The sequence below is a fragment of the Salmo trutta genome, chromosome 3 (assembly GCF_901001165.1).
Source record: "Salmo trutta chromosome 3, fSalTru1.1, whole genome shotgun sequence".
In the NCBI taxonomy this organism is placed as follows: Eukaryota; Metazoa; Chordata; class Actinopteri; order Salmoniformes; family Salmonidae; genus Salmo; species Salmo trutta.
The window spans coordinates 64,884,192-64,907,150 of NC_042959.1; the positions used below are offsets into that span (position 1 = coordinate 64,884,192).

Genomic DNA, 22,959 nt, shown 5'->3' on the forward strand with positions numbered 1-22,959 from the left:
TTCTCTCACACATTTAACTTATATTTGTAAAAATACAAACAACATTTCCTGGATGGCACTTTGTCTTTCTGCCCATCATATGATGGTATTCAATAACAAAAAAATAATAAATCAAGTCAGTTGTAATTGTAAACAATTAGACTTGATGGTATGCATACTCAACAGCATTGCGCTTATGCATGTCTCTACTACACAGAGGCATCTCTATGCAGTCTCTGGACAAGCACAGTGGATGTGGATCAGTACAGTCTCATCCGGGGGAAAGACCAGCGTTCAGGGCTGGGGAAAGCAGGCAGGGACCCGGGGGGGCAGAGGAGGGGACAGGCCACTCTCCAGCATGTGGGAGGGGGGAGTGTAGGCCATGTCAGGAAGGTAGGACCTGGAGATTACAGGGCTGGTTGGGGTCGGCGGTTGAAGCGATAAAAAGGGTAGAGCTGATGACTGTCTAGTAGTTGATAGTAGGTGGGAGCAGAAAAGGAATGGCCTCTTTCAATGTCATATGGATCTTGCTGCTGTGGCAAGTGTCTGTCTCTGTGTCCCGCTGGTGGCCCTGTGGGATACTGCAGGAAACACTGCATACACCTCTGATAGAAAGGCCCACTGCTTCTCTCTCTCACTGTTTCTGTCTGGTTAAGAAAACTCAAATCTGGGTCATACCTCCAGTTCTCATATTGATCCTCCCTGGTTGACTCTCTCATGCTTTCCCTGTCGAATACGTCATCCCAGGACTGAGGCGGACCGTATTGAGCTGCCCAAGGTGAGGCAGGAGGGGGGGCAAAGACGTGGTGGCGAGAGGGGGAACCAGAGGGCTGGAGGTCCATGAGGAAGTACCAGGAGGAAGCGGGCCTGAGTAGTTCTCCGATCAGTTCCCCGACCTGCTCGACACGGGGGTTGGGGTTCCACGCAGCAACCTAAAGAGAAGCAAGTGTGGCAGCAATTGGTTTGTTATCATACAGTACATCTAAGTATTGCAAAGAAGACTGTCATTTAGAACATTCTGTGACAATTTCCCTACTGTAGCATTATAGTGGCACGTTCTATTGCTAATTTATTTAGGAAATCCTATCACAATAACCCTACAATTACCAATTATATATTAGATGTAAATTCAGCATTTTAATTTACTATTACGCTATACAACCGATGTTGTATATTAGATGTAAATTCACCATTTTAATGTACTATTACGCTATATGACTGATGTTATATATTAGATGTAAATTCACTATTTTAATTTACTATTACACTATATAGCTGATGACTGATAGCCCAATGTCTTATGCTCGTACCGTGTCCAGGCTGTGCTGCGACCCAATGAGGGGCTGAGGAGGGGTCATTCTGTTGGGGCATAGCTGCTTCTTCATCCTCTTGTTGGGGGCTGACCTCTGGGAGTCCAGCCACGGATGCTCCACCATGCTCTCTCCAAAACCACCATCCAATGGAGCTGTGATAGGAAGACATAGTTGAAAAATCATTCAACTAAACTACACCACTGAAGATATTTTCAAAGTCCCCACTTTGGTGTACAATACTATCGATATCCAAATGCAGTCGGCTACAATAAAACATTTAACAAATAACACAGATAGGCCAACATTACAATCAATATGATCTGATTAGTTACAGTACGATTATATGATCAAGAGTACAGAGGATTCCATTTCTTATTGTGGTCCTCAACCCAACACTCACAACCGCAATCACATAATATACCGTACCTGCAGGCCAGCCTCCATCTGCATCTACGATTGTGCTCTGCCCCTGGCCGGACCTGGTTGTGGTGGGTCCTGTACCAAAGCTGAGACGTCGCTGCACGCTGAGGAGGTTCTCCTGCAGCTGGAGTCCGTGCCTCTCCCGTAGGGCCTGCAGCAGCACCTCCCTACCTTCCGCCACCAGGTGTCTCCTGCGGAGCAGTGGCAGCTGCAGAGACCTGCACAGACGCGCAGCTACCACACTGACAGGGTTGGTGACAGTTTGCTGCATCTGATTGTCTGAGCTCTCACTGCTTCCACCTCTTGCTGGGAAGGAAGACACTGTGATGTTTGGACTGGGCCTGAATGGCTGTGTGTGTGGGAGAATAAGTCCATTGATTTTGGGTGTCTGCTCCAAAGTGAGGACAACGGGCTTAACCTCGGCCCTTGTGTCAGGTGGTCTCTCATTTTCATTCTTTCCACTGGGTGACAACAGTGTTTCACGGACTACAGGCCTGGGCCCCTTGCTCTTGTTTCGTACCACACGTGAGGGACTCTCTGTGGATGATAGGGTAACTACGTCGCCCTCTGATGATGTCAGACCGCTGTGATGTGTCTGTCCTGGTGTGATACCAGACTCCTGGCTGTTAGAGTGACTGGCTACATTCTTCTCCAGACAAACCTGAATAGATGTGAATTTTCTTCTGAAATCCTCCTGTGTATCCCCATGAGAACACTTAAAAAGTCTGCTTTCTGAAGTAGACCTACACTCATCACACTTGTTGGCCTTAGTACTACTCTTTGCTACTACTCTTTCTACTCTCCCTTCAACTGGAGCCTCCTCAACATTGTCAGGAACAGCAACTTCACCCACATCTGAATCAGGCCCAGGAGAGGAGAAAGAAAGGGAAGATGAGGGTGGAAGGGGAGGCAGAGTAGCAGTGGTTTTGCCTCGCCCCCCGCGTTGCCCAAGCTTCTCCAACTTCCTCTGCTCACTTAGCAGCCGCTCGAAGTCAATGGACTTCACCTCATGGTTGAACAGGCCATGGTGGCCGATGAGGCGGTTGTTCGTGATGATGCTGGGCAAGAGCCCAGTGGGGAAGACGCGGGCTAACAGGGCATCTCTCCGTGGAGGAGGGCAAGAGCTGCTTTGACAGCAACCATGACAGGGGTCCTTCTCTTTGTGTGTTTTCAGTCGTTTGGTCTTGTTCGTCTGGCTGTTTTGTGCTTCTGTGTTCTTGGTATGGCTTGAAGAGCAGCAGTGTGGAGTGGATCTGTTGGTTGGGCTACAGGTTTTAATCTGTAGACTTGAATTGCTTGCTAAAAACATGCAGGGCATTCTGCTTCTCTGTTAAGGCTCTGCCATGTAGATGACTCATCATGAGGTGGAATGCTAGGTGCACAGAAAAGACTGAATAATTTAAAACAATTCTAGATGGCTGTTGGTTCACATGCATAAGTATTATTTCAGAACAGAATACTTTTGGTCATTAACACAAATTAATGAAACCTGAAACATTAGCTAACGTTACCTTGTCAGAAAAAGCACTCCAGCTAGCAAACCTAGTAACTAGATCTAGCCAACATCATCAAGTTAGCAAGACCAGGACAACACAGTTCACAATAACAAAAAGTCTTCAATCAGCACACATTAGCAAAATAATGTTGTTGATTAGCTAGCTAGCTTACGTTAGCTAACGTTAGTAAACAAACAGCAGTCACTCACCAGCATTTTTTTCTGGATAAATTAAGCACACGTGCTGGAAATCAAGGCGACATTTAAAAAAGACAACACAAGAAGACACCCTGATACATAATATTACTTGTAAACGCAACACTGTAACGTTAGCTAGCAAGACTCAGAAAACGTGTAATCTACAATTTCGCAAACTATCCAAAAATGGAAGTTGGGGTAAACGTTCTAGTTTTGTATTTGAAGATGTTGGGTTGCCCAGCAACGTCCCGGACTAGCCGCCAATATCACATTGAAAAAGTGATGTGCTAATCAATGAGACTGCGTGTGTGTAGGATATATTCAACAATATCACCAAACTGAGTAAAATAGCACATTTAATTTGCATAATTTTCTCAGCAAGTGGTAGGTGCAGTTTTGACTAGCTAGCTGGGCGAACTAAATGTAATATACAGAGTAACGTAGTAGCTAACTAAACAATCTTGCAATTGCGATCACGTTCAATGAAACAACCATACACGTTTGTGAAATTGGGGAGACGTAAACTGGACATGATTTGATTGACTAACGATGCGAGAGATCGGCGTCTTATATGTTTGAATGAAGAAGTTGAGAAGCTCTCATGATCTGTCAGATAGTTGGTCCCGTGTAGCTCACTTAGCACGGCGCCTACCAACTCTAGGGTTGTGGGTTCGATTCCCACGGAGGACAAGTACGGAAAAAAATGTATGAAAATGTAGAAACTCTATTGTTCTGGATAAGAGCTTCTGCTAAATGACTATAAAACGTCAAATTTGTGCAACAGCGGCGCGCCTTTTACCCAGTGAACACCACCGGACGAGTCGAAATCTAGACATGAGGAGGTAGGATACATTTTTATCCGCAACTATAATTCCCTTTGGCAGTCACGTTGATAGCCGTAATTTACTGTGAAAATCGTGTTTTAGGGAGGTATTCATACACATTACTACTTATATGCGTATACATATTACTAGACTGAAAACCAAACGGTATTTTACTGAAGTAGCTCACCTATAAGTGGTCAATGGTACATTCTGTAGTTAGTTGAAATGATACTTTCAGGAACATCAGGCGGACCGAACCACCAGTACGGTATTGTAAAACAATAATAATTGCTAGCTATTCAGCGAGCTCACCTATTAATATGAAAAAGTCTGTACGCCTGTATGTTGATGCACCACATTGCCAATGCATCATTGGTTCGTAGCACTTTATGCTAACTGTATGATTAGCTAGCTACAGTACTGTATAGCTAGCTGACTATTCCCGTAGCCTGGCTTGAAATATGCCAGGCTACAGGAATGGTCAGCTAGCTAGCTCGTGTTTTGGTTATTTGTGCTAAAGTATTCGTTTCTGCCATCGCTATTCGCTATATATTATTATTATTATTAGGCCCCATAATGCCAGTGTACGCCCATTTGTGAATAGGGTTACACATTTCACATGGAATTGTTTTGCGCTATTCTACTGTAGTGACCTAGCTAGCTACCCATAGTTAGTTGCTTTATTGATTCACATACAATAAGCATCCATCCATCAGCTCTAATCTACCAAGCCATGATTTTCACTTTGATTCTTTCTGACACTAGACAGACAAAGTGATGAGCTCAGGAGACTCCAACCCCGCCGCCACACCCACTCCTGGTGTGGACACCCAGGGAGATGGGCGATGGATGTCTTTGGTGTGTATCCTGCTGTTTGCCTCACCAATACATTACATCTGCCATTTTAGAATAACAGCAGCAGTTATAGTCTTGGAAGGTCAATTTCCTCTCGTGTCCTGATTCAGAGTGGTTAGGTTAAATGTGGAAGACACATTTCGGGTTGAATGCATTGACTAGGTATCTCCATTCCTCTCTCCCTCTGCATACAGCATAACCACTTTGTGTCTAACAGCAAGGACAAGGAACCTGATGTCCTGTTTGTAGGAGACTCTCTTGTCCAGCTCTTGCACCAGTTTGAGGTAATCTCTCTATCCTGACAGCTGTAAGGAGACTGCAAACATTGGTGACGTTTGTTGTTTGCCACATTGAAATATTTTCTGATTACAAGTCTTGTCATTGCTGAAGAAAGCACATGCTAGCTGCTATGTTATGCTAGTTGACATAATGGTGTTGATGGTACCTTGTCAGGTGTGGCGAGACCTGTTTTCCCCTCTCCACGCTCTCAACTTTGGGGTGGAAGGTGATGCAACACAGCATGTCTTGTGGAGATTGAGCAATGGAGAGTTGGACCACATCAGCCCAAAGGCATGTATACACACAGACAACATGTTAGTACATTACATTAGAGTTGATCATACACTCCTCATTGTTCAGATTTAAACCCTAATGGCTGCACAGACCCATTGAACATGCTTTTAAATCAAGTGGTATGAATGAAACTGACCACCAAGTTGATGTTTTTCCTCTGCCTCCACCAGGTTGTGGTGCTGTGGGTGGGCACCAATAATCATGGTCACACTGCAGAACAGATCTGTGGAGGCATCATGGCCATAGTCCAACTCATCAAGGACAAGCTGCCGAAGGCTTACACTCTCGTACTGGTAGGTTATACTACCTCTTTTCTACCACAAATGTGACTTAAACCATTAATGGGAAATGTTTGATTAATCATTTTCCTGTATTTGATTTACTGTTGCTAAGTACTGATGTTGTATCTTTGACCTGTTTAACTGCCAGTATCAAATGTCTGCCGGTGTTGAATGTTCTGGTTAAAGTTTTCTGCCAGACTTCGCTGAGGACACAATGATAATGTACAGTTGAAGTTGGAAGTTTACATACACCTTAGCCAAATACATTTAAACTCAGTTTTTCACAATTCCTGACATTTAATCCTAGTAAAAATTCCCTGTCTTAGGTCGGTTAGGATCACCACTTTATTTTAAGAATGTGAAATATCAGAATAATAGTAGAAAGAATGATTTATTTCAGCTTTTATTTCTTTAATCACATTCCCAGTGGGTCAGAAGTTTACATACACTCAATTTGTATTCGGTAGCATTGACTTTAAATTGTTTAACTTGGGTCAAATGTGTCGGGTAGCCTTCCACAAGCTTCCTACAATCAGTTGGGTGAATTTTGGCCCATTCCTCCTGACAGAGCTGGTGTAACTGAGTCAGGTTTGTAGGCCTTCTGGCTCGCACACGCTTTTTCAGTTCTACCCACAAATTTTCTATGGGATTGAGGTCAGGGCTTTGTGATGGCCACTCCAATACCTTGACTTTGTTGTCCTTAAGCCATTTTGCCACAACTTTGGAAGGATGCTTGGGGTCATTGTCCATTTGGAAGACCCATTTTCGACCAAGCTTTAACTTCCTGACTGATGTCTTGAGATGTTTCTTCAATATATCCACATAATTTCCTGCCCTCATGATGCCATCTATTTTGTGAAGTGCACCAGTCCTTCCTGCAGCAAAGCACCCCCACAACATGATGCTGCCGTGCTTCACGGTTGGGATGGTGTTCTTCGACTTACAAGCCTCCCCCTTTTTCCTCCAAACATAACGATGGTCATTATGGCCAAACAGTTCTATTTTTGTTTCATCAGACCAGAGGACATTTCTCCAAAAATACGATCTTTGTCCTCATGTGCAGTTGCAAACCGTAGTCTGGCTTTTTTATGGTGGTTTTGGAGCAGTGGCTTCTTCCTTGCTGAGCGGCCTTTCAGGTTATGTCGATATAGGACTTGTTTTACTGTGGATATAGATACTTTTGTACCTGTTTCCTCCAGCATCTTCACAAGGTCCTTTGCTGTTGTTCTGGGTGGGATTTATTTGCACTTTTTGCACCAAAGTACGTTCATTTCTAGGAGACAGAAACCGTCTCCTTCCTGAGCGGTAATGACGGCTGCGTGGTCCCATGGTGTTTATACTTGAGTACTATTGTTTGTACAGATGAACATGGTACCTTCAGGCGTTTGGAAATTGCTCCCAAGGATGAACCAGACTTGTGGAGGCCTACAATTTGTTTTCTGAGGTCTTGGCTGATTTCTTTTTTGATTTCCCCATGATATCAAGCAAATAGGCACTGAGTTTGAAGGTAGGCCTTGAAATACATCCACAGGTACACCTCCAATTGACTCAAATGATGTCAATTAGCCTATCAGAAGCTTCTAAAGCCATGACATCATTTTCTGGATTTTCCCAAGCTGTTAAAGGCACAGTCAACTTAGTGTATGTTAACTTCTGACCCACTGGAATTGTGATACAGTGAAATAATTTGACTGTAAACAATTGTTGGAAAAATTACTTGTCATGCGCAAAGTAGATGTCCTAACCAACTTGCCAAAACTGTAGTTTATTAACAAGAAATTTGCGGAGTGGTTGAAAAACAGGTTTTAATGACACCAACCTAAGTGTATGTTAACTTCCGACTTCAAATTTATCTGTGACACTCTGATTCTGTAGCCGTTGATGTTGTGACTTCCTTTGGGCTGGTGTTTAGTCAACACTCAGTGCTGTGGGATTAATATATTCCAAGATTCCAAGATGGCGTAGCAGTCAGATGTCTTTGTCCTCGTCTTGTCTCATGTCCGGTGTATATATCTTTTTTCTTGCATATCTTTTCAATATGTTTCCTAAACCTCAACTTCAATATACTCTCCTGCAACCCGCCTCACCCAATGTGGTATGATCTGCTATTTTTTTAAAGTATTTTTCTTTACTTTCGAACCAGAATCCCCCAATAGAAGCTAGCCAGCTAACTAGCTACTAGGTAGTAGTCAGCTAACCACTGCTAGCGGATATCAGCTAACCTCTAGCTCGGAAATCTCTCGCCAGTTTGCACCAGTTTGCGCCAGTTTGAACACGATTCAAACCAGAGCATACCGGACTTATTTTCTCTCCATATCCCCGGATTCCTACCGCAAGCTCTGAACCTTTTCACCTGGATCATCGCAGCTAGCTAGCTGCAATCCGAGTTGCTACTCCTGGCTAATGTCTCTGTCCCGAAGCAAGCACCAATTAGCCTGGAGCTTTCCCATGTTAGGCCCATCTCCCGGCTAGCTGAAGAGGTCCATCAGCCACTCATTGGGCTACAATACCTATTTTGCCATTTGGCCTGGACCTCTTTCACTACACTAAGCCCTGCTAATCCATCACGACTGAACTTCCGATGTAATCTGCCCGAGGGTTCTTTTTGCAACAGGCCCCTCCGTCGCGACGTCCCCTGAATGCCCATCTGCTAGCTGTCTAGAGCATAGCTGTCTAGAGCATATCGGACTGTTAGCTGAATAGGTCCATCGGCCAATTTTCTTGGGCCACTATACCTATTTTGCCAATTGAACTGGGTACCTTTACTACACGGAACCCTACTAATCCATCACGGCAAGGCTCCGCATGAGGAGGCTACAACAGACTTCTTCCGTCGCGACGTACCTCTAAGGCCCTTCTGCTAGCTTGCTAGCCCCGGCCCGCTGGCTGTCTGAATCGCCGTATCTCCAGCCAGCTTAACTACTCACTGGGGGTCCTATGATCACTCGGCTACGCATGCCTCTCCCTAATGTAAATATGCCTTGTCCATTGCTCTTCTGGTTAGTGATTATTGTCTTATTTCACTGTAGAGCCTCTAGCCCTGCTCAATATGCCTTAGCTAAACCTTCAGTTCCACCTCCCACACATGCAGTGACATCACTTGGTTTAAATGATGTTTCTAGAGACAATATCTCTCTCATCGTCACTCTATTCCTAGGTTTACCTCCACTGTATTCACATCCTACCATACCTTTGTCTGTATGTTATGCCTTGAATCTATTCTATCGGTCCCAGAAACATGCTCCTTTTACTCTCTGTTCTGAACGTACTAGACGACCAGTTCTTATAGCCTTTATCCATACCCTTATCCTATTCCTCCTCTGGTGATGTAGAGGTTAATCCAGGCCCAGCAGTGCTTAGCTACACTCCCATTCCCCAGGCGCTCTCATTTGTTGACTTCTGTAACCGTAAAAGCCTTGGTTTCATGCATGTTAACATTAGAAGCCTCCCCCCAAGTTAGTTTTATTCACTGCCTTAGCACACTCTGCCAACCCGGATAGCCGTGTCTGAATCCTGGCTTAGGAAGACCACCAAAAACCCTGACATTTCCATCCCTAACTATAACATTTTCCGACAAGATAGAACTGCCAAAGGGGGCGGAGTGGCAATCTACTGCAGAGACAGCCTGCAGAGTTCTGTCATACTATCCAGGTCTGTGCCCAAACAATTTGAGCTTCTACTTCTAAAAATCCACCTTTCCAGAAACAAGTCTCTCACTGTTGCCACTTGTTATAGACCACCTTCTGCCCCCAGCTGTGCCTTGGACACCATATATGAATTTATTGCCCCCCATCTATCTTCAGAGCTCGTGCTGCTAGATGACCTAAGCTGGGACATGCTTAACACCTCGGCCATCCTACAATCTAAGCTTGATGCCCTCAATCTCACACAAATGATCTATCAATGAACCTACCAGGTACAACCCCAAATCCATAAACACGGGCACCCTCATAGATATCATCCTAACCAACTTGCCCTCCAAATACACCTCTGCTGTCTTCAACCAAGATCTCAGCGATCACTGCCTTATTGCCTGCACCTATAATGGGTCTGCCGTCAAACGACCACCCCTCATCACTGTCAAATGCTCCCTAAAACACTTCAGTGAGCAGGCCTGGCCCGGGTATCCTGGAAGGATATTGACTTCATCCCGTCAGTAGAGGATGCCTGGTTATTCTTTAAAAGTGCCTTCCTCACCATCTTAAATAAGCATGCCCCATTCAAAACAAATTGAATCTGGAATAGATATAGCCCTTGGTTCACTCCAGAACTGACTGCCCTTGACCAGCACAAAAACATCCTGTGGTATACTGCATTCGCATCAAATAGCCCCTGCGATATGCAACTTTTCAGGGAACTTGGGAACCAATATACACAGGCGGAAAGGAAAGGCTAGCTTTTTCAAACAGAAATTTGCATCCTGTAGCACAAACTCCAAAAAGTTCTGGAACACTGTAAAGTCCATGGAGAATAAGAGCACCTCCTCCCAGCTGCCCACTGCACTGAGGCTAGGAAACACTGTCACCACTGATAAAGCCACGTTAATTGAGAATTTCAATAAGCATTTTTCTACAGCTGGTCATGCTTTCCACCTGGCTACTCCTATCCCGGTCAACTGCCCTGCACCCCCCACTGCAACTTGCCCAAGCCTCCTCCATTTCTCCTTCACCCAAATCCAGAAAGCTGATGTTCTGAAAGAGTTGTGAAATCTGGCCCCCTACAAATCAGCCGGGCTAGACAATCTGGACCCTCTCTTTCTAAAATTATCTGCCGCAATTGTTGCAACCCCTATTACTAGCCTGTTCAATCTCTCTTTCGTATCGTCTGAGATCCCCAAAGATTGGAAAGCTGCCGCGGTCATCCCCCTCTTCAAAGGGGAGACACTCTAGACCCAAACTGCTACAGACCTATATCTATCCTACCCTGCCTTTCTAAGGTCTTTGAAAGCCAAGTTAACAAACAGATCACCAACCATTTCGAATCCCACCGTACCTTCTCCGCTATGCAATCTTGCTTCCGAGCTGGTCGTGGATGCACCTCAGCCACGCTCAAGGTCCTAAACGATATCAAAACTGTCATCGATAAGAGACAATACTGTGCAGCCGTATTCTTCGACCTGGCCAAGGCTTTCGACTCTGTCAATCACCACATCCTCATCGGCAGACTCAACAGCCTTGGTTTTTCAAATGACTACCTCGCTGGTTCACCAACTACTTCTCAGACAGAGTTCAGTGTGTCAAATCGGAGGGCCTGTTGTCCGGACCTCTGGCAGTCTCTATGGGGGTGCCACAGGGTTCAATTCTCGGGCCAACTCTCTTCTCTGTATACATCAATGATGTCGCTGTTGCTGCTGGTGAGTCTCTGATCCACCTCTACGCAGACGATACCATTCTGTATACTTCTGGCCCTTCTTTGGACACTGTGCTAACTAACCTCCAGAGAAGCTTCAATGCCATACAACTCTCCTTCTGTGGCCTCCAACTGTTCTTAAATGCAAGTAAAACTAAATGCGTGCTCTTCAACCGATCGCTCCCCGCACCTGCCCGCCCGTCCAGCATCACTACTCTGGAGGGTTCTGACCTAGAATATGTGGACAACTACAAATACCTAGGTGTCTGGTTAGACTGTAAACTCTCCTTCCAGACGCACATTAACCTCTCTAGGGTATGTGGGACAAAATCGTCCCACCTACGTAACAGCCAGTGGAATCCTGTGGCGCGTTATTCAAATACCTTAGAAATGCTATTACTTCAATTTCTCAAACATATGACTATTTTACAGCATTTTAAAGACAAGACTCTCGTTAATCTAACCACACTGTCCGATTTCAAAAAGGCTTTACAACGAAAGCAAAACATTAGATTGTCAGCAGAGTACCCAGCCAGAAATAATCAGACACCCATTTTTCAAGCTAGCATATAATGTCACATAAACCCAGAAGACAGCTAAATGCAGCACTAACCTTTGATGATCTTCATCAGATGACACACCTAGGACATTATGTTATACAATACATGCATGTTTTGTTCAATCAAGTTCATATTTATATCAAAAACCAGCTTTTTACATTAGCATGTGACGTTCAGAACTAGCATACCCCCCGCAAACTTCCGGTGAATTTACTAAATTACTCACGATAAACGTTCACAAAAAGCATAACAATTATTTTAAGAATTATAGATACAGAACTCCTCTATGCACTCGATATGTCCGATTTTAAAATAGCTTTTCGGTGAAAGCACATTTTGCAATATTCTAAGTAGATAGCCCGGCATCACAGGGCTAGCTATTTAGACACCCAGCAAGTTTAGCACTCACCAAAGTCAGATTTACTATAAGAAAAATGTTATTACCTTTGGTGTTCTTTGTCAGAATGCACTCCCAGGACTTCTACTTCAATAACAAATGTTGGTTTGGCCCCAAATAATCCATAGTTATATCCAAACAGCGGCGTTTTGTTCGTGCGTTCAAGACACTATCCGAAAGGTTACGAGCACGACGCAATTCGTGGCAAAAAAATTCTAAATATTCCATTACCGTACTTCGAAGCATGTCAACTGCTGTTTAAAATAAATTTTTATGCCATTTCTCGTAAAAAAGCGCTAATATTCCGACCGGGAATCTGCGTTTAGGTAAAAAGACGATAGAAAATAAAGCATGGGGTCGACTCGGGCACGGGCCTCAGCCCATTGTCCTCTGATCGGCCACTTGCCAAAAGCGCAAATGTGTTTCAGCCTGGGGCTGGAATGACATCATTCAGCTTTTTCCCGCCTTCTGAGAGCCTATGGGAGCCGTAGGAAGTGTCACGTTACAGCAAAGATCCTCAGTCTTCAATAAACTGAGGCAAGAAGCTCAAGGAATGGTCAGACAGGCCACTTCCTGTAAGGAATCTTCTCAGTTTTTTGCCTGCCATATGAGTTCTGTTATACTCACAGACACCATTCAAACAGTTTTAGAAACTTTAGGGTGTTTTCTATCCAAAGCCAATAATTATATGCATATTCTAGTTTCTGGGCAGTAGTAATAACCAGATTAAATCGGGTACGTTTTTTATTCGGCCGTGTAAATACTGCCCCCTACCCCCAACAGTTTAAGCATCTCGAATCCAAAATTAAATCTAGAATCGGCTTCCTATTTCGCAACAAAGCATCCTTCACTCATGCTGCCAAACACCCTAGTAAAACTGACTATCCTATCGATCCTCGACTTGGGCGATATCATTTACAAAATAGCCTCCAACACTCTACTCAGCAAATTGGATGCAGTCTATCATAGTGCCATCCGTTTTGTCACCTAAGCCCCATATACTACCCACCACTGCGACCTGTATGCTCTCGTTGGCTGGCCCTCGCTCCATACTCGTCGCCAAACCCACTGGCTCCAGGTCATCTACAAGGCTTTGCTAGGTAAAGCCCCGCCTTATCTCAGTTCACTGGTCACCATAGCAGCACCCACCAGCAGCACGCGCTCCAGCCGGTATATTTCACTGGTCATCCCCAAAGCCAATTCCCCCTTTGGCCGCCTTTCCTTCCAGTTCTCTGCTGCCAATGACTGGATCGAACTGCAAAAGTCGTTGAAGCTGGAGTCTCTTATCTCCCTCACTAACTTCAAGCACCAGCTGTGAGAGCAGCTCACAGATCATTGCACCTGAACATAGCCCATCTGTAAATAGCCAATCCAACTACCTCATCCCCATACTGTATTTATTTTTTTATTTTGCTCCTTTGCACCGCAGTATCTCTACTTGCACATTCATCTTCTGCACATCTACCACTCCAGTGTTTAATTGCTAGATTGTAAATACCTCACCACTATGGCCTATTTTATAGCCTAACCTCCCTTATCTTACCTCATTTGCACACACTGTATATATATACTTCTTTTTTTTCTACTGTATTATTGACTTTGTTTGTTTATTCCATGTGTTACTCTGTGTTGTTGTTTGTGTCGAACTGCTTTGCTTTATCTTGGCCAGATCACAGTTGTAAATGAGAACTTGTTCTCAACTAGCCTACCTGGTTAAATAAAGGTGAAATAAAAAATATAAGCGCCTTCTAAGAGAAATTCGTTATACATTTCTCTTGACTTCTTTTCTGGAGATGTTCTCCTTGAATTCTTGTAATAAACTGATTTAGATTAATATGATTGACTGCTCTCCCTTTTGTTCACCTGAAAAATTCCCTTTACTACATTAACCTTTTTGATAACCCAAACTTAAATTATGAACTGCGTACTTTATGGACTCCATTATCATTGCTAACCATATTGTCACGTTTGTCCTTTCTAGCATGGCCTTCTAGTGGCTATAATGCACAGGAGGTTGGTGGGACCTTAATTTGGGAGAAGGGACTTGTGGTAATGGCTGGAGCTGAATCAGTGGAATGCTATCACACACATGGTTTTCAGGTGTTTGATGCCATTCCATTTGCTCCATTCCGGACATTATTGTGAGCTCTTCTCCCCTCAGCAGCCTCCTGTGCTATCATGTATGTTTCCAACCACAGGGAGTGCTGCCCAGGGGTAAGATGCCCAACTCCCTGCGGGAGAGGAACGCCCAGGTCAACAAGCTGGTTCAGGAGGCTGTGTCCTCTCTCCCCCACACCTCCCTTCTCAACGTGGACCCCGGCTTTGTGCACTCGGACGGCAGCATCTCCCACCAGGACCTATATGACTACCTCCACCTCACCCCTCAGGGCTACCAGGCTGTGTGCCAGCCGCTACATGCCCACCTCAAGAGCCTGCTGGAGAAACAGGCTGAAAACTGAAGGCCAAAGACCAACTGATTGGGAACTGATGGCCAATGACCCACTCACTACATCAGAGGTAAAAACCCTGGACCTGGAGAGCCACAAGAGTACAGTCTTTTAGCACATTCACTACTTTAAGAATACTTTTTAGTATTTTAGTACAGCCTTTTGTTCCAACCCATGATTCAAATAATGATCTAGTCCTTGATTAGTTGAATCACGTTGAATGTTTTGAATGCTGAGCTGGAAGAAAAGCCCGCACTAAAAAGGCTTTCCACAACCAGGGTTGGTAACCACTGCACTACTCCATTCTATGGGACCATACTGCAACTTACCACCAAAATGGCAGAGTAGAGGACCACTAAGCACTAATAAGATCAAACATCTGTGTTGCTAGTCAGATTTGACCTCTTATCACCAATTGAGATTTGATTGAGCTCATTTGAGAGATTATCCTTCTCTTTAGTTTCATGCTGTATGGTGATATGATGAACAATATGCCAGGATCTCTCTCCTCTGGCTGATAGATACATTATAAGAGCTTCCCCACAGAAAGGTTAGGAGAATCTGAAAAGCTACCATACTAAAGGTTTGTTTTGTTTCCTCTGTCAAATAACCGCATTTCCTGTATTTTTCTCTTCACTTTGAAAACATATACAGTCCTAGTGATCTGATTGGTTACTAATAGTATCATTTAAAATGTCTTTAATGGTGTCATGTGTTTAGACACAGAGACCATTTACGGTGACGGTGCAACAAGGCGTCACTTGGCCAGTTGACTCCACTGTTAAAGCATTACTTGTTTCCGGTATCTGTTTACCACCTTAACTCTTTGTTTCTTGTGAAGATTTACTCTGAATGTCTTATTTTGGCTGCACACATATGGAGAATGAAAGGGAATGGTATGGTGTATTTGGAGTGAACGATGAGGGCATTTCAAAGTAGCTCTGAGACTGGTGGGTATTTGGCTTGGATATGGTATGATACTGTAGTCAGTGTGTATGGATGTGGTGTAGCTAGCTTATACTCTTTATTCAAAGGCAGTCACCCCACGAGACCCAAGACTCCCTATAAAAGGCTGCTTTGACTGTTTGTATATACTGCCTGTGTAGTCCTACCTGCCTCTGTATCTTGAATGTTGACTGTGGAAAATCTGAATATGTGATGTCAAAATGCAATGCATTAAAACCAATGAAAGCTTACACTATGGACATTGCTTCTTTGTTTGCAGCTTCCAACCAATTGAGTGTGTCTGCACAATGGCTCTGCAAAGAAAAGTTTTTAAACCAAAATAATAACATAATTGACCTTCAGCTGTAGCTTGTCAAAACGTGTGTGTGTATGTGTGTTTGTTTGCTTAATGTACTCAAACTAATGGGTGCGGTGAGAGTTGTTAGGTTCTTATTTTTCAGTAAATAACCCACGGACACTAGAGAAGATTTAACCAAGTTTAATTCTTCCCAAAGGTTCTGGTCAGCTGTAATCAGACAGCAAAACATTTCTCTCCATCACAGTTATATACATCCTACTTAAGACACTCCCACTCTCCATTCCTTATAGTTTTAGCCCAACAGGAAGAAGGTAACCAGATACTAAACCCTGATTACTCCCTTAAGGGGAACTGACCTCACCTCCTGACCTCAACCCCTCCTTCACCTAATCCACAGATATCCATCTGTCTTCCCTATATCAACACGTCGCTCTTCTCTCCTCCATCAAACACATTCCAAAGCCTTCTGGCTTTCTACAGACTCTTTCTATTCAAGGATTCTTCTCTATCGTTTATTTAATATCTCAATGTTCAAAGGTTAGCCGATTCCAACAGAGTACACATGGAACACAATTATGGTGAGATTTATTGAATTGGGATGACCAAACAGTTTTATACCTGCGTGTGATGTTCTGAGCACATCCAAGATATTGTACCTTGAGTTATGTCTGAGCAGAGAACCACGAGAGCCGTCTAGTGACACACAGTACTGTGATGAGACATTGGACCCACTCCTTTGTATGGTTAGTTGGCAGTGTCAGTTGTCAAGAAGTATTGTTTACCAGTTCCACCTTACAGCTTCTAACATGCCACAAAATGGAAGCTCAAGAGACCAAGTGTAAATATCTGTTTTTAAGTTGGTCTTCAGAGATATCATCGACATGGGGTTGAATGATCCAGCGTAGCGGTGTGGAGCCCAATACCGTGACTGATTAGTGGAATCCAGCAAGCACCAAACCGTTATGCTGTGAAAGAATGTTCATGTACTGTGATAGTCAATGTGAGATTTGACTAGGTGCAAACAGAAATTCTCTAAACCTTTCACACACACTGTCATTTTTTAGTTTGCTCTAATCGCTTGAATGATGATCTGGGCAGCATATTGACCTATCAGATCAATGATGCTTTAATTTCCTCATTGTTTTGCTAGAGGAACATTTGATCATTGTCTTAATGTTTGCCAAGGAAACACAATCACAGCGTCTGGCTGACAGTTTCAAGCGGCCTTTAAGTCTTCAGGTGAGCATTCTATTTAATGAACATTATTTGTTAGTTTGCTCTCAAAGAAGGTATATTTATTGAACATAAGCCATGAAGGCAGAAGAGTGTTTTGTTATAGTGTCTATCACAGGTCAGTATCATAAAGGGCCCTCATCCACCTGTCAGGCTGGCTTCACTCATCAGTAACACTATGAGTGTCAAGGACCATATCACCTCCACCTTACCTGTCACCCTAGACCCACTTCAATTTGCTTACCGCCCCAATAGGTCCACAGACGAGGCAATCACCATCACACTGCCCTATCCCATCTGGACAAGAGGAATACCTATGTAAGAATGCTATTCACTGACTATAGCTCTGCATTCAACACCATTGTACCCTCCAAGCTCATCATTAAGCTCGAGGCCCTGGGTCTGAACCCCTCCCTGTGCAAATGGGTCCTGGCCTTCCTGACGAGCCGCCCCCAGGTGGTGAGGGTAGGAAACGACACCTCCACTGATCCTCAACACTGGGGCCCCACAAGGGTGCGTGCTCAGACCCTATTCACCCATGACTGCGTGGCCAGTCACGCTTCCAACTCAATCATCAAGTTTACAGATGACACAACAGTAGTAGGCTTGATTACCAACAACGACGAGACAGCCTACAGTGAGGAGGTGAGGGCGCTGGGAGTGTGGTGCCAGGAAAATAACCTCTCACTCAACGTCAACAAAACAAAGGAGATGATTGTGGACTTCAGGAAACAGCAGAGGAAGCACCCCACTATCCACATTGACGGGACTGCAGTGGAGAAGGTGGAAAGTTTCAAGTTCCTCGGCGTACTTATCACTGACAAACTGAAATGGTCAACCCACATCACTGGCTACTTTAATAAATGGAACACTAGTCACTTAAATAGTTTACATATCTTGCCTTACTCATCTCATATGTATATACTGTATCCTATACTATTCTACTGTAGCTTGGTCTATGCCGTGCTGACATTGCTCGTCCATATATTTATATATTCTTAATTCCATCCCTTTACTTAGATTTGTGTGTATTGGGTATGTTGTGAAATCTGATTTGATTTGATTACATACAGTTGAAGTCTGAAGTTTACATACACTTAGGTTGGAGTCATTAAAACTCGTTTTTCAACTACTCCACAGCACCCTCACCTTATACTTCCAAAGTTGTGGCAAAATGGTTTAAGGACAACAAAGTCAGAAACAAACCAAAAAATATGTATGAAATGTATGCATTGACTACTGTAAGTCGCTCTGGATAAGAGCGTCTGCTAAATGACTAAAATGTAAATGTAAAATGGAGTGGCCATCACAAAGCCCTGACGTCGATCCTATAGAAAATTTGTGGGCAGAACTGAAAAAGCGTGTGCGAGCAAGGAGAAGAGGTCGACCGATTCAACGCCAATACCGATTTATTGGAGAACCCGAAAAAAGCCGATACAAATTAATCTGCCGATTTTTTTATTTTTCTTTGTATTAATGACAATTACAGCAATACTGAATGAACACGTATTTTAACTTAATATAATATATCAATGCAATCTTTTTAGCCTCAAGTAAATAATGAAACATGTTCAATTTGGTTTAAATAATGCAAAAACAAAGTGTTGGAGAAGAAAGTAAAAGTGCAATATGTGCCATGTAAAAAAGCTAACATTTAAGTTCCTTGCTCAGAACATGAGAACGTGAAAGCTGGTGGTTCCTTTTAACATGAGCCTTCAATATTCCCAGGTATAAAGTTTTAGGTTGTAGTTATTATAGGAATTATAGGACTATTTCTCTCTATACGATTTGTATTTCAAATACCTTTGACTATTGGTTGTTCTTATAGGCATTTTAGTATTGCCAGTGTAACAGTATAACTTCCGTCCCTCTCCTCGCTCCTACCTGGGCTCGAACCAGGAACACATCGACAACAGCAACCCTCGAAGCAGCGTTACCCATGCAGAGCAAGGGGAACAACTACTCCAAGTCTCAGAGCGAGTGACGTTTGAAACGCTATTAGCGCGCACCCCGCTAACTAGCTAACCATTTCACATCGGTTACATCAGCCTAATCTCGGGAGTTGATAGGCTTGAAGTCATAAGCAGCACAATGCTTGAAGCATTGCGAAGAGCTGCTGGCAAACGCACGAAAGTGCTGTTTGAATGAATGCTTACGAGCCTGCTGGTGCCTACCATCGCTCAGTCAGACTGCTCTATCAAATCATAGACTTAATTATAACATAATAACACACAGAAATACGAGCCTTTGGTCATTAAAATGGTCGAATCCGGAAACTATCATTTAGAAAACAAAACGTTTATTCTTTCAGTGAAATACGGAACCGTTCCGTATTTTATCTAACGGATGGCATCCCTAGGTCTAAATATTGCTGTTACATTGTACAACCTTCAATGTTATGTCAAAATTATGTACAATTCTGGCAAATTAATTACGGCCTTTGTTAGGAATAAATGGATTTCACACAGTTCGCAATGAGCCAGGCGGCCCAAACTGCTGCATATACCCTGACTGCTTGCACGGAACGCAAGAGAAGTGACACAATTTCCCTAGTTATATATATACTTGTGTATTGATTTTAAAGAAAGGCATAAAGAAAGGCATTGATGTTTATGGTTAGGTACATTGGTGCAACGACAGTACTTTTTTCGCAAATGCGCTTGTTAAATCATCACCCGTTTGTCGAAGTAGGCTGTGATTCAATGAGAAATTAACAGGCACCGCATCGATTATATGCAATGCTGGACACGCTAGATAAACTAGTAATATCATCAACCATGTGTAGTTAACTAGTGATTATGTTAAGATTGATTGTTTTTTACAAGATAAGTTTAATGCTAGCTAGCAACTTACCTTGGCTTCTTGCTGCCCTCGCGTAACAGGTAGTCAGCCTGCCACGCAGGCTCCTCGTGGAGTGCAATGTAAGGCAGGTGGTTAGAGCATTGGACTAGTAACCGGAAGGTTGCAAAAACAAATCCCCGAGCTGACAAGGTAAAAATCTGTCATTCTGCCCCTGAACAAGCCAGTTAACCCACCGTTCCTAGGCCGTCATTGAAAAAAAGAATGTGTTCTTAACTGACTTGCCTAGTTAAATGAAAAATACAAAAAATTGGCAAATCGGTGTCCAAAAATACCAATTACCGATTGTTATGAAAACTTGAAATCAGCCCTAATTATTCGGCCATTCCGATTAATCGGTCGACCTCTAGCAAGGAGGCCTACAAACCTGACTAAGTTACACCAGCTCTGTCAGGAGGAATGGGCCAAAATTCACCCAACTTATTTTGGGAAGCTTGTGGATGTCACGCCCTGACCTTAGAGATCCTTTAAATTCTCTATTTGGTAGGTCAGGGTGTGACTAGGGTGGGAAATCTATGTTTATATTTCTTTGTTGGCAGAGTATTGTTCCCAATCAGAGGCAGCTGTCTATCGTTGTCTCTGATTGGGGATCATACTTAGGCAGCCCTTTTTCCCACCTTCAGTTGTGGGATCTTGTCTTTTGTGTTGCATGTGGTTGCTCTCCTAGCTTTACGTTCGTTGTATTGTTTATAGTTTTTTGGTGGTACATTTAAAATTAAAGAAAATGTACGCCTACCACGCTGCTGTCACGTCCTGACCATAGAGAGCTTGTATTTTTCTATGGTAGAGTAGGTCAGGGCATGACTGGGGGGTTTTGTCTATTTTATTTATTTCTATGTTTGGTTCTAGTTTCTTTTTTCTATGTTGGGGTTTTTGCCTAGTTTAAATTTCTATGTTGTGTTCTAGGTTCTTTTTTCTATGTTGGGTTTTCTGTCTAGTTTACATTTTCTATGTTGTGTTCCACGTTCTTTTTTCTAGGTTGGGGTTTTCGTATGATTTCCAATTAGAGGCAGCTGGTAATCGTTGTCTCTAATTGGGGATCCTATTTAAGTTGTTGTTTTTCCCACTAGTGTTTGTGGGAGATTATTTTGAGTTTATGCATGTAGCACCTCTTCATCACGGTTTGTTGTTTTTGTTTATAGTTTATTGTCTGTCTTGCATAGTTTCACATAGAAATAAAGATGTGGAACGATACGCACGCTGCGCCTTGATCTCTTTCATACGACAGCCGTGACAGCTGCACCTTGGTCTTCATTGAACAACGGACATAACAGTGGAAACCTGAAACGTTTGACCCAAGTTAAACAATTTAAACACAATGCTACCTAAATACTAATTGAGTGTATGTAAACTTCTGACCCACTGGGAATGTGATGAAAGAAATAAAAGCTGAAATAAATCATTCTGTCTACTATTATTCTGACATTTCACATTCTTAAAATAAAGTGGTTTCCTAACTGACCTAAGACAGGTCATTTTTACTAGGATTAGATGTCAGGAATTGTTAAAAACTGAGTTTAAATATATTTGGCTAAGGTGTATGTAAACTTCCAACTTCAACTGTACATATCCATCATACAGACACATCCATTATACAGACTCATCAATCATTGAAAAATATCCATAATACTTACTGTACATATCCATTCTGATCAACCTCTCTCTCTCATCCTCTCTACCAAGGGATTCCTGAAACTGATGTGCAACATTCAGGTGTCAGTGAAGCTACAGGTACAGTGTAGGACCCAGGGAGAGTTGGAGACCAGATCAACCCCCACAGACACCATGACAGACTGTGTGACTGTAAGGGTGAGTGATTAGGAAGTCATTGCTATTCGTCCAGTATGTATATTTTAAGGGTATACAGTAGTTTGTGTTTAAAAAACTAACAAAAAAACAATCCTAGCCTGCTTGTCAGTCTGTTTCTTACAACCCATAATAGTAATGTTTTTGAATGGCAATTAGTTGGCAGAAACTGAATGGTACTCAGGCTAATACAGCAGTTTACTTTGTGTCACTCAGGGAGGAGGAGAGAGGGTTTGAGTGGAGGCTGCCTCTGCCAGGAGTCTGCCAAATCCTACCGCAAGCCCAGGAAGGCCTGTGAGTTTCTGTAACACTAACAGCAGTACATTGAAGAGTTACTACAATACTTGTTACAGTGGACTCTCTCAAAGTCACCAATCGGTGTATCTCTCTCCCATCCCATCCTCTCTGACCTACGCACAATCCAGTTGTGGCAATGTGCCTAAGGAAAGAATTTAAGAATCAGTGGAAATGCCAGAAGATCATTGAAAGAGTAGAGAAGTCAAAGGGTGACCAAGGCAAAAACTTAATGAGTATCCCAATTTAAAGAGTTGACCTTTAATAACTACTTTATAAACCTTGTAATCATGTTTTGTAATCTCATATTGCTCGCTCAGGAACCATGACTAGTTTTTTTTTATAAAAATGTATTATATAATTATACTCCTTTGAAATACATGTTTTTATAACAAGTTTCGCTATGTGTGTGGATTGATTTCCAATGTATTATTTTATCATTTTATCATTCGATTTAATATATCCTTTTGCGTTTTTTGTGCCACTCTAAATCCCTCTGTTGCTACTTCATTAAATTCACATTTCTTCACAGCGATTTTGCCGAAATAGAAATCACCCAAGATTGCACCATTCACTAGGACATGGGTGAAATGACAAAACTTAATTTAAGACAATAATTTATGAAAAGGAAGTATAAACATAAGACAAGAGCGCAAGCCTTCGTCTCCCCCGAGGATTTACAAGCTTATATATTAAATGTGAAAAACAAGCCATGTTTTACATAAACACCAGTTAAATGTATTATCGTTTTGAAACGTTTTACCTTTAAGGTATTTATAAGGTAATAAACCTGAATTTGTACTTGAACTACA

At 42.9% G+C, this 22,959-nt stretch overlaps 2 protein-coding genes and 1 long non-coding RNA gene across 11 annotated transcripts; 2 read left to right on the forward strand and 1 right to left on the reverse strand.

Moving 5' to 3' along the window:
- Positions 1-61: 61 nt before the first annotated feature.
- On the reverse strand, positions 62-4,069 carry LOC115183903 (uncharacterized). Of its 2 annotated transcripts, XM_029744888.1 has the most exons (5): positions 3,954-4,069; positions 3,418-3,451; positions 1,719-3,084; positions 1,290-1,444; positions 62-911 (listed from the first exon to the last, which is right to left on the reverse strand). In XM_029744888.1, exons 3-5 carry the CDS (start codon positions 3,028-3,030, stop codon positions 387-389), a joined length of 1,992 nt encoding a protein of 663 aa, XP_029600748.1. In that variant the 5' UTR covers positions 3,031-3,084; positions 3,418-3,451; positions 3,954-4,069; the 3' UTR covers positions 62-386. The 2 variants fall into 2 exon arrangements, with proteins under 2 accessions (XP_029600748.1, XP_029600740.1); XM_029744880.1 differs by lacking the exon at positions 3,954-4,069 and having other exon boundaries at positions 3,418-3,728.
- Positions 3,577-15,887, forward strand: LOC115183919 (platelet-activating factor acetylhydrolase IB subunit gamma). 8 transcript variants are annotated; one of them, XM_029744903.1, is made up of 6 exons: positions 3,577-3,603; positions 4,995-5,087; positions 5,279-5,368; positions 5,538-5,654; positions 5,828-5,950; positions 14,443-15,887. In XM_029744903.1, the coding sequence occupies exons 1-6, from the start codon at positions 3,592-3,594 to the stop codon at positions 14,701-14,703; spliced, it is 696 nt and encodes a 231-aa protein (XP_029600763.1). In that variant the 5' UTR covers positions 3,577-3,591; the 3' UTR covers positions 14,704-15,887. The 8 variants fall into 8 exon arrangements, with proteins under 8 accessions (XP_029600763.1, XP_029600792.1, XP_029600773.1 ...); XM_029744932.1 differs by lacking the exon at positions 3,577-3,603 and adding an exon at positions 4,225-4,247; XM_029744913.1 differs by lacking the exon at positions 3,577-3,603 and adding an exon at positions 4,413-4,497.
- Positions 15,888-21,753: 5,866 nt separating this feature from the next.
- Positions 21,754-22,542, forward strand: LOC115184004 (uncharacterized). Its single transcript, XR_003874159.1, has 3 exons — positions 21,754-21,856; positions 22,070-22,147; positions 22,279-22,542. It is a non-coding gene; the product is annotated as an uncharacterized LOC115184004 (long non-coding RNA).
- Positions 22,543-22,959: the final 417 nt, after the last annotated feature.

Bases quoted from the DNA above. Each gene is read 5' to 3' on its own strand.
- LOC115183903 (XM_029744888.1), bottom strand. From the start codon at position 3,030: ATGCCCTGCATGTTTTTAGCAAGCAATTCAAGTCTACAGATTAAAACC. The intron at 1,445-1,718 runs GTACGGTATATT...TTCCTATCACAG, and splicing joins AGATGGAGGCTGGCCTGCAG to CTCCATTGGATGGTGGTTTT. The intron at 912-1,289 runs GTACGAGCATAA...GCTTCTCTTTAG, and splicing joins CGCAGCACAGCCTGGACACG to GTTGCTGCGTGGAACCCCAA.
- LOC115183919 (XM_029744897.1), top strand. From the start codon at position 4,572: ATGTTGATGCACCACATTGCCAATGCATCATTG. The intron at 5,369-5,537 runs GTAATCTCTCTA...GTACCTTGTCAG, and splicing joins AGCTCTTGCACCAGTTTGAG to GTGTGGCGAGACCTGTTTTC. The intron at 5,655-5,827 runs GCATGTATACAC...TGCCTCCACCAG, and splicing joins TGGACCACATCAGCCCAAAG to GTTGTGGTGCTGTGGGTGGG.